This window comes from Scophthalmus maximus, chromosome 4, assembly GCF_022379125.1.
Source record: "Scophthalmus maximus strain ysfricsl-2021 chromosome 4, ASM2237912v1, whole genome shotgun sequence".
Classification (NCBI taxonomy): domain Eukaryota; kingdom Metazoa; phylum Chordata; class Actinopteri; order Pleuronectiformes; family Scophthalmidae; genus Scophthalmus; species Scophthalmus maximus.
In genome coordinates, this window is record NC_061518.1 from 19547281 (window position 1) to 19558808 (window position 11528).

At 42.5% G+C, this 11528-nt stretch overlaps 1 protein-coding gene and 1 long non-coding RNA gene across 12 annotated transcripts in view; one reads left to right on the forward strand and one right to left on the reverse strand.

The window, feature by feature from the left end:
* The window catches only part of LOC118302204, a 196669-nt gene that overhangs the window by 127899 nt on the left and 57242 nt on the right, over positions 1 to 11528 (reverse strand). The gene's annotated exons all lie outside the window — the stretch shown is intronic.
* The window catches only part of celf6 (CUGBP Elav-like family member 6), a 132977-nt gene that overhangs the window by 112287 nt on the left and 9162 nt on the right, over positions 1 to 11528 (forward strand). For 8 of the 10 annotated variants that reach the window (XM_035628171.2, XM_035628174.2, XM_035628175.2 and 5 more), the window contains 2 exons: positions 2838 to 2981; positions 7341 to 7490. In XM_035628171.2, the coding sequence (XP_035484064.1) occupies positions 2838 to 2981; positions 7341 to 7468 (272 nt within the window). In that variant the 3' untranslated portion in view covers positions 7469 to 7490. Of the gene's footprint in view, positions 1 to 2837; positions 2982 to 7340; positions 7491 to 10878; positions 10944 to 11528 lie in introns of those variants that run through there. The other 2 variants (XM_035628170.2, XM_035628178.2) reach the window with 2 other exon arrangements.

Below are 11528 nucleotides of genomic sequence, written 5' to 3' on the forward strand. Positions count from 1 at the left end.
ATGTGTCACCAGCACAGTGACGTTCCAGTGCTGTACAACAACACATACTGGCACAGCAAACATCCATACTGTATACATTACGGTCAAAGTTATGCAGTGCTGTCAAGTGGTCGTGGATGAACTAAATATGCCTCAACTTTTAATCGATACAGTAAATTAGTCGGTTGTTCAAAAAAAGGATCAAGGCTTTTCCTGCATTGAGAATTCAAAGGTGGTGTTTCAACGTTACCGAATCTGTCCATGTTGACTATTTACTGTATATAGTGCACTATACTTACCATTTGCAATTTTGTCTGAGTGACTCAATACTGAGTGTGTAAATTTATCCACCATAGTGTCCGCGAATGTTTCACAACGGAACGAAAAAAGGTGTCTACGGCACGTACACTACTTCATGCTAAAATCAGACAATGCAATGCGAAGCCTTTTAAAGATATGAAAGTTGCAGTCATGCGACGCGACAGCTGACAGATGATGACTGACAATGAGGATGATTAGTAAGTGTCTGAAGTCCTTTGACTGTCTGTTGTGCGTCTTTAAGAGTGAATGGATTACAGTCTAAGAGAACCATCACCACCAACCTCACCAAAATAATCTCCAGATGATGCTTGGTGAAAAGACAATGAAGCAACCAATCAATATCTCAGTGGTCGTTTCAGGCGACGGCAAAGGTTGAAAACAGAACATGAATATGTCAGTGTATGCCTTATTGTTCTTATTCTTCATTCAAATTGCAAAACTTCATTTTTTTGTCTCAGTGTTGAGTGAAAGTTGACAGTTTAAACTTCTTTGTCGAAACCTGGCAACTACATTACCCCAAAATGCAACTCAGAACGTCTGAGAATTTGGATTTTGGAATGTTACAGTCTCAGATAATGTAGCCAGCATGAAGAGAGACTACACAGGCCTGGTAAGCGCAATTGTTTTTAACTTTAGCCCCAGACCTTTTCTTTTTTTTTTTCTTTTTAAAAACTAGCGTAGTTGTCGTCAGCTTCTGCCAATGTTGCCTCACATTACACTTGAGGCAATTTATCAACTTTGTGCAGCTCCCTCTGGAGCCCCAAAAGGCTTCGTTATAAAGTAGGACTGCCCATGACCTGTAAACAGGCAATTATGTGCAACATTGCTTTCGCTTTAAAAAATAAATATCAATAAATCCCTGTGTATGTGAATCGTACTAAATTAATTATCATCCTAAGCTGTGAACAAGCCGTACAACCATGTGTCTTTTGAAGTAATGCTGCCAGATCGACTTGTCAACGTGCCCTTTTAAAGAATGTTGCAACTTAACACTTTCCAACGATGGACACTGTATTAGTTATACACGTAAAGCACTAAGGTAATAGGAAAAAAATACATAATTTCTGTTTCTGTCTTTGTAAAAAAGAAATGCAATATTTATGACAAAAAGTCAAATAAGATTCATTTGATCAGGGTTGCTTTAATATAGCCGTGTGCCTGTTACACCATGCTGTCATACTCCTGCATTTATCCAGTCAAAAAACGAGCTCAGCACAACACAGCTAAATGTACAGACCCGTGAAAGGTTGGTATGAAGGTGTCACCACAAACACGGGGGGAATTATTTTAGTGAGACCAACATATAAACTGTCCTTGCACACCAGTTGCAGACATTTCTTTGCCTCAAACAAGACCACTCAAAGTACAAATTCTCAATAAGGGACCTGAACCTAAAGAGACAGACCTGAGCTTCTAACTTAAATGGATAAAAAAAAAAAAAATAAGAAAAAAATAAGAATATCCCCACTGTGAACCTGTGTGTGTGTGCGTGCATGTGCGTCTTCTATCTCGCTGAGGGAATAGCGGCACTGCGACCAGCCACCGCTGCAGCCCTCTCTCTTATCAGCCTTCTCACCGGCCCCGGCCTCATCTCGTCACGCGATCGCCCTGAGCAATGAGACAGGAGAGCATGCTAGCCAGGCTACCAGCTGCACGCACACTGTCCACGAGTCCATCACATCTCTCTCTCTCTCTCTCTCTCTCTTATTTTCTCTCCCTGTCCATGGTTCCATTTCTGTCTCCGTCTCTCTTGAGTTCATCCCTGCTTCTTTCCAGATTGCCCTGTACAACATGTGGCAGCTGGTTGGATGAGTGTGGAGGGATGGAGAGAGATTGGAAGACAGTCCTACTGTCACAAAGTAATTGGGGCAAACACTTGGCTTATGTCTTAATGCATGCTCTGCCTCCTCCTCCTCCTCCTCCTCTCCGTCTTCTCCGTATGAGTTTCTCTTTCTCAGTATAAACGTCTCTTTTTTCTGTCTCTGTATTTATCCCTGGCTGGTTTTCTCTTCAACCTCTCCTGTCTCTGCTTCTATGTGGCTGTTTACATGTGCGAACAGACAAAAGTCAAATTTAACAGTACAGTACGATTCCGTAAGGTGCAACCCATCTGTTCAGTTGTTTCGCGAGCTTGGGTTCTCAGGAGGACTCAAATGGGACGACGCAGCGAACATGCAGACTTAAACGGAGGTCGGGTCCCCCTAATGTTACTATACTTAACTCGAAAAAACACTAAAGTTGACGAAAAAACACTGGTTCTTTGTTGCAGGTGATACATATATGAACACACAATTGCGGACAATATATTCAATTTCTGTGAATATGTTCTTGTAAGTATTACACACTGTAGCTTCAAAGTGCGTGAATTCAAAAATCTAGTATCTATAAAAACGCATATTTGTGCCAATCTTCAATGCTTTATTGAGTAATAATAAATTAAATAATTCCCCATGTTGTTATGGTCAGTCTCTCTCGCACTGGGCATCTCCTGTTTATGCTCCTGTGTAACCCCCCTGTTGTCTTCCTCTCATCACCAGGGCCAGAGGGTTGCAACCTGTTTATTTATCACCTGCCCCAGGAGTTCGGCGACGCGGAGCTCATGCAAATGTTCCTGCCTTTCGGCAACGTCATCTCCGCCAAAGTCTTTGTGGACCGAGCGACCAATCAGAGCAAGTGTTTCGGTGAGTCCAAAAAATCGACATGCAAGAAAGGGGAGAAAAGAAAGAAAGACAAAATAGACGTCATTCAAACGAACAGAGTCACACAGTGGCTGTGTTTGGCAATCATCTCATGCCTCCTGTTGCTTTCGTGCAATTAGTGTTTGCTTTTGCTTTTATTCCCAGTGTCTATCCTAATCAAGTTGCAATTAACATTTTAAAGGTGCCGTTACATGCCACTGAGCAGGGGGGCGAGGGGGTGGGGGGGCACACAGGGGCAACGCACACATGCTCCCTGGCTTCACCACACAGGCACATCTAACAAGATGGTGGGGATCGGCAGCGGCGACAGCAGAGGGGAGTGTGGTGTGGGCGGGGGGGCGCTCTAGAATGAATGACGCCCTCGTCTAGCTACTGACCCAGAGATCCTTCCACAATTGCCACTTGCTCCACACATCTGTTCATCAACCTCTCCATCACACCATTCCTAATACAATCAGTATCCATCTCCACTTCTCGGCAATTCCCAGCCTCCTTTTACCCAAGAGGAAAGCATTTTCCCAGACGACCCCCCCCCCCCCCCCCCCCACCCCAATCCTCCAGATGGGCAACCCAGCAGCATCCCTCCACCTCCTCATCCCTCTCTCTCGCCTCCCACACGGCAAACCAGTTCATCAGGGTGGAGGCGGTGCAGGTGGAATCCATGAGCTTAAAGAGATAATAATAGACTGGTGTGGGCCTTGCTGTTGATTCAGTTGGACAGCGGCACCCAGGAGACAGGCACCGAGAAAGGGAGAGGGAGGGAGAGGGAGAGACTCCCAGCATTGGCTTTCTTTCACTTTCTCTTCAACATGGCATGTCTATGGGGCTTCCTCCTCCCTCGCCTGTCTCTCTCTCTCTCCCTCTCTGTCCCTCTCAGGACAGTCTCTCTCTTCCTCCCCCCGTGTCTGCTCTTCTCTAAACATATGCCTCTCGCTATCACAATCCGTCAGTCAACAAGGGGGCAGGACAAAGGGGCGGTGACCTCATCAGTCTCACCGGCTTATTTTCCACGCCTAGTAATTAAGATCTTGGCTGAAAAACAACAATTTTAACCCACGATTCTTCTGTGTGCGTCTGTGTCTCCTCACTTCTTATTGCACAAGCCCCGGGGCTCCTTTGTAAGACATTAACAAATTAGTGAGAAGATGCTGCGATTTAAAGGGGGAAAAGTTATTTGGCCTCCAAGAACACATCATCTTAAAAGTGTGTGAGCTTAGCCTGATGGCCTGGTTAGTGGCACAGGCATGTTTAGATACACTTTATATTTTATTAAAGACATGTACAAAACCTGGGCTTGCTCACGCTGGTGTGTTGGGAATATTCCCATTTTTTCCAATCTAACTGACATACAAAGACAAAGGCCTTTCCATTCAACTGCAACTTCCAAAGCACTGTTGTGTCTATTCAAATGGGACAAAATGAGAAATAATCATGAATTAATTATCTATAACAAAAACAACCAGGCAAAAAACAAAAAACACCACATTCTAATTCAGATAATCCACTTTTCTTTCTAATCAAAAAACCAAAAAGACTCACCTCAAATCCATCATCTATCCATCATAAATAATTTCAAGTTTGTTGGTGTAAAAGTTAACTTACCCACTACATTTTAAGAAGCATCACATTGCAATATTGTTGTAGGTTTGTATATTTTTTTTATATTGATCATTTAAAATTGAATTGACATCTTTAGTATATTGATAATCACATCAGTGTGATTACTGTGAGTTTTCAGACAATAAGGTCTGTGCATATGTCGTCGGATTTCTCTACAGCACCAGGTACATTCGGGGATTTTTGGCGGAGTTAATCACACATCACTCTTCCAGTTGGAGTGTTTACAGAAAAACTTGTAATTTCCAGAATGATGAAAAGATCACTGAAGGAGCACTTGAAGCATATGCCTGGATGTATTTCTGGAGGAGGCTTCGGAGTATCCGCTTTAGGGAGGCATCACTGTCAGTTCAGACAGATATCTGTTTAGTTTAGGTTTTATTTTCAGTTTGATTAAATTGGTATGTGCAATTGTGTGGTATTAGGCAGTGCAGGTGAGATGAAGACAGATCTAGGAATTGATCAAACAATTCACCCCAAAGCAATTTAGAGAAATGAAGACGACATGTCTCAGGTTCCAGAAACTTGCATTAAAACGGTGAGGAACGAAGGTGACGCAACTTTGTCTTAATTATTAACATTAAATACTGTACACATTTTAACAGGCCGTGTCATTATGAGCCCGTGTAGTGTTTCGTTGAGTCACCGAGAGTCACCATTCACCGCTGAAGAGCTGTATGGTTGTGTTTAATTCAATCTAGGACTCTGTTGTAACAACATTAGTCTTAATCCTCGGCGTTTAGTCACTCGATATTGACTTTTAAAAGTGATCAGAGCTCACCTCGTTAAGTGGAATTAGCTGGATTTAGTTTGAAACGGATTTCAAAAGGTCTGTGGAGAACACAAAGAGAGACGTACACCAAAAATAGAAAGAAAAAAAAAAAACCTCTGCTTTTAAGATACGGTGAAAAAATGTACATATACACAAATTGATGCAATTTCCCTTAAGGGCTTCCGAAAACGGGATCTACCTTTTGTTCAGCTGTTCTTCTGCTTTTTCTGATCTTTCCTACTTTGAAGTTGGCTCAGCTGACACATTTCACACATTTATAAAGATTCACCCTAAGAAAGAATCCAATACTTTTATTACAAGTCTTTTAACATCCACAAAGGACAAGAGCAACTCCCTTTAACACATACCAATATAAAATAAACATCCAAAAATGGACCATCTGGACGTTGAAGGAGTGGAGTGGGAGTGATTGCAGCAGAGTCCAATGAACCAGGACTTCACCTCTACATCGCAGAAAGAGGGTTTTCATAGAACCAAACACCATCAGTTGCAAATAATCATTACATATATCGGCTGTTTTGTACAGCAGCGGGAGACTCATGTGGTGCAGCGTTCTCCACTCCTCGGCGCTCAACTTGTATTTTCCCAACTGTCATCCGATAGCGTTTGCAAGTTTCTATTAAAAATGCATAACATTACAATGTGTGCAGACAGTCTGCCGATATGGATGGCTGCGGTGAGAGCCATATACGTCAAACACCAGTAGCGTTTGGAGCATTGAGTTGTGCCGCCCCAGAAAAGACAGTGTTGCATCAAAGATATGAAATATCAGCCAGCTACCTTCTCTCGAGAAAACGGCAGAAACTGGAAAAAATGTACTCAAACATCCCATTCTGCTTTTATTGGTATACAAATGGATCCGGGCGCATAAAGTTTTGCGGCACACTCGTGGCCCCGCTCTTCTACTTTGACCCCCTTACCCCCAATCACCTTTTTTGGCATGTGGATGTAAATGTGAGGTATGGAGATTCATTAAAGCCAGGGATAGTGTGTGTGTGTGTGTGTGCGCGCGTGTGCATGTTTGTAGGGTCGGGTGGGGGATCACCGCCGACTGACAGGCCCTTCCCTGTTCGGGTTTGTTTAAAGGGTTTGTAAAAGACGCAGCCTTATCTCCACCCGCGCTGACAAAAGCCTGCCCTCTCCCCCCAAATTAAATTGGACCCATAGCGGTGTGATCAAATCAGCTGGCAGGCGGAAAATTTGGGCCGTCAATCACAGAGGTGTCTGATAAGAGCAGGCGAGGAGTCCTGGCGTGGAAGGCTGTGGGCTCATTCCGCCCCGACACCCAGGTGATAACTCAGAGCAGCAGGCGCCTCCGTCCTACACGCCGTGCTCCTCGCGGCTCCTCGCGACCCCCATGCCCTTTACTCAGATACATGCTCAGTCTCACACACACGCACATGGAAATACACCTTCACACGCGCGCGCGCAGACCTGCCACTCTCTCAGCAGTCAGGTAACATTTACAGACAACTGATTCGCTCCACAAATCCACACACGCAACACGAGACCCCTTCTTTTTCTCCCCTCTCTAATCTTTTAACACCTTTTCATCTTTTTCTTCTCCGTTCAAGTTAAATTCCAACCGCTCCTTTTCGTTAGACTTGTCATATCTGTGTTATTAGCCCCTTGTGGTATTTTATGTAATCGTTTTAATTCAGAGATTTTCAATTAATCTGCTGAAAAGAGAAAACAAAGACCTATTGTTGTGTCATTGTTGAGTTAAAAAGGGTCTTCTCCTTCTTCTTCCCCCTTCTTTCTTTCATCTCTCGTCTGTGTTTTCTCCCCGTCTCCGTCCTTCTCCCTTTCTCCTCGTTTCTTTCTCATCATCTCTCCACATTCTTCTTCCCTTCGTGTGTTTTTTTTTTTTTTCTTCTACTCCCCATTTTTGCCCCAATCTGTCTCTCTCCCGTTCTGCGTTCTTGTCTCAGGCTTTGTGAGTTTTGATAATCCATCCAGTGCTCAAGCCGCTATCCAGGCCATGAACGGGTTTCAGATAGGCATGAAGAGGCTGAAGGTGCAGCTAAAGCGGCCAAAGGATGCCAACCGACCTTATTGACTCGCCTGCTGTCCACACCCAGGTAAAACAACACCCATGCTACAACACGCCATGCATTACACAACGTCATCCCAAAGCATGTTCAAAATCTAACTGGCCACGTTGCTATCCAATAACTTAGTCACTGGTTTTGCACATTCCTGTTGCTAGATGTGAATGTAAAAGAACATGGACTCAAATTTTCTATTCAACCTATATGCAGAGGAGTGTTCTTTTTAATTATACTTCAAATCTGGGTAAGATGTCTTTACCATTAATTGCATTAATGCAAAGTATTTTTTTAAAGGAGTCAGGTGTATATTAAATCCTGAATAACTTAATCCAATTTCAATTTTCCCAGGCATTTTATGAATTCGTGGGCGCATTTCCCCCCCCCAAATTCATTTTACTCCCAATTAAAACAAATGTTAACCCCCTCGAGTGTGTGTTAGAATTTAGGAAGGTGACCATTGTAGGAAGAGGCATCAACGGAGAGAATTTTTATGGACCGACTTCCACAGCATCACGGTCATCTGACAGATTCCATTACAATCCACAATCTACTCCACTGTTTATGAATAAGACTAATGTCTAAAGTTATCTACCTTGGTATTAAATGTGGTGCACCACTGGAAAATGTTACTTCTTTAAACACTTTCTGACTCTGTCGCCAAAAGATTTACGGGTCAACATTCCTTTTTTCATCAAGTTCCCTGTGTGTATCTGGGCACTAGTTTTCCAAATCACATAGCCCCTTTTACACAAAAGCAGCCTTGTGAGATTGTTGTTCAACGAGTTACTTTTTGTTTCTTCTGGGGATTGTAATCTAATTTGTCCCTGCACAATGCTCCGGTGCCGACTGATGACATCATCAATAGCCAACTGTGCATGATTACCCGTCTACCGAGGATGCGGTTGAGAAATCGATGCGAGTTGTTCGGCTACAAATTTATGAAACCAGATAGCAATCATTTTTCCCCTGTAATAGCGCCGCGTTACAGTCCTGTCAGCTGCTTGGCAAAGTCCAGCAGAGCCTTTACTTAGAGCGGGAATTCATGGAGGAGATCTGCAAAAACACAATAGTTTCATAGCATAACAACTTTTTAAAAGACTAGTGGTGGGCATGAAAAGTAACTGCAGGATGTTTGAAGGAAAACTCATAAATAAACAAAACAAAAAGATGCTAAATGGAAAGCACTTACTTAGCCTATAAACTGCAGGGGCCTGTATGAAGCACCAAGCCCAGAGACCATTATGCTTCAACAGTCACTCCTCTACCGCAACAATCATAGTCAACGTTCATGCACTTTGTTTGAAAATATTCACAGAAAAATAGTAAGTGGGGAAAATGTGTTCCTGTGTTTTACTTCATTTCCTCATATCTCATGTATAATAACTATAAACTTTTTTGCAAACATACACACTGACACACAGACACAAATACACATACACATTCATACACACAGCATACATTTTACAAATGTATAAATCACCTTGTAAAATGCCAATATAAAATTGGGCAAGTGTTCAAATCTGTACAGTAATGTTAAGGGAGTTGATTTAATACAGAACTAATTCACAATAAAAAAATAGAGTTAAAACATAACCTATTGAAATCTGGCTTCTTCTGCCGTTAACATTTTAATTGGGCTGGATTTTAATGAAGTATGCACTCACCACGCCGAGCAAACATGACATGCTTCGCTTATGACGAAACGTAAATCCGCCGTCTTCAATATATTCAGCAGAAAGTCGGGGCTTTCATGCAAAATGATAAAAAGACGGTTTACCTTAAGTGGCACCATCCACCCTCCATACAGGCAAATTTCACAGTGTCAGGCTTGATGGAGAGAATCATCGCCCATCTGTCACAAAGTGCAGCTGCCAGGGCAAAAATAACATAGATGCATTCTCTCTTCACCCAATTGGCTAGACAACTTTTCAATACAACATGAGCCTGGATTATACTCCTCCATAAATAAAGGCGCGGCGACACCATTTGTTTTGTTTTAGATTTGACTCTTTAAAAGCCACGAGATGGCATTAATGGAAGGTAGTATGCAGTATAAATGATGGATGCCGCCTTCACCCGTTGCCTGATTGCATTTGAATGGAGCTCTGTCCTGCTAATTGAAGAGAAGCTTTCAAAGCAGACACCCCGAGAGGGAGCATCACCAGTGAGGGACAAATGGAAAATATCCTACAGCAGCCCCTGAATGACAGGGCAGTCATCGAGATGTACTCAGCTCGTCTCCAAGTGCACACATTTCTCACAATAATATTGTGTCACGATCAGGAGAGGTGTTGGTGTGTGTGTGTGTGTGTGTGTGTGTGTGTGTGTGTGTGTGTGGTTTTTTTGTTTGTTTTTTCCCACGTCTTCCTTCGTCCCTGGTCTGGTTCAATCGTTTTTTTGTTGTTGTTTTTTTTCCTCTGTTAGTACAACATTTCTGTTGTTGAGTTAAGGAATATCAATAGCACAAAACCAAGAGCAATCACATGAAAAACCCTGAAGAAGAAAAAAATACGCTACCGGGGCTTGTGAAACCAACTCTGTATCACAGCCTTTCGGATAATAGATTCCTAGAAATCATGAGGGATCTTAAATAAAAGTGGTGCATTTCAATCTACTTTCGATATTTGCTTTTGTTATTTATTGCCTTGCGTTGTGGCGGACTGAAAAAAGTAGAATTCAGCTAATAACTTTAAGTTTCTAAATTCAACTACTTTGAAATGATGGAAAACTGATGAAACTCGAATGATGATTTTTGTGTGTAGGTAAAAAACTTAAACATGGCGATACACGCCCCCCCCCTCTTCTTCCCCCCTAATACTGACAGTTTCACTTTGAAGTTGAATTAAAAACATGATCAGACAGCGTTCTCCTCTGCAGGTCTCAGGAGCCCTGCTACTCTGAAATTGTGTTCTGTGTCTTAAAGATAAACTTAATGCAAAAGGAATGGGGAAAAAAAGCTGAAGCACTCACTGTACGGCCACCCTCACAGCAAACAATGCAAGGCAAATCCAATTACTGTAGACAGGACAAGTTTCTGAAATATGCATTTCCGCCTTAAGGGGTTATCTTTGCGAAATATAAAAACATCAATTCAACCTTTTAACCTGCACATGTTGTCAGCCTGAGCATATTTCACCACCGAACCGAGGCACAAGAAAAGGCCCTTCCTTTTCATGCTGTGTTCTGTTATTTCTGTTTTAGGTTTGTTTTTTTCTTTTTCTTTTTCTTGTTTTTTTTTTTCTTTCCCCTTCCGTTTTCATGGTAATAACCATAATAACATCGCTTGATTTGTCGGGCAGAATAAGTGAGAGTGTGGAACAAATTTTTTGGATTCTGACCTAAGGAAAAGAAAATCCCAATGTTTCTTTCCTTCTTTTGCACCCCCACCAACCTGGCAACCTGACATGGCTAATCACAGTGTGAGGTGGCCTTTCTCCGCTATAGCCACCCCCCCTACACCTGTCATGGGGCCAAGTTCCCACAGCTGTAAGTTGAACCCATGGTGTCATTTTCTTTTGGATGACGTCATGTGGTAGGACTGTGACTGCGTTGCATGACGTGGCGTTGATTGATATCTCTCAACTCTATCTCCTTTCATATACTATATATATATATTGTATATTGGCAGTTTGTGGAGTGCAGTAAACTGATGCCTTTCTTGGCTGGTACCTGTTGTACATAATGTAACTCACGTGCTTACTGGTTGGTTGGTTATAACTGGAAGTTGCCTTTAACCCTCTGTGCTACTGTTCCGTGTGCCCTTGTGTGACGTTTTACTTTTTCTTGTGGGGTTCATGTGTATGGATGTACTGTATTTTTCTGTCCCTCTATTTCGTCACATTCACATCAACGGTGTTGTTGTTGTTGTCGTTGTTTTTCAAGCAAACTATGATTTTCTTTTGATTTTATTAGAGTCTGATTCTTTGCACACACACAAAAAAGAATCTTTTCCTCCCCCCCGATCGACAGCTGTTTAGTTGAGAAGTGGCCAACATGACCCTATGTTTGTGTAGCCAATTAAATCTCCAGTGTTCACGCAGAGAGCACAGGCAAATGTTGGCACTCCAC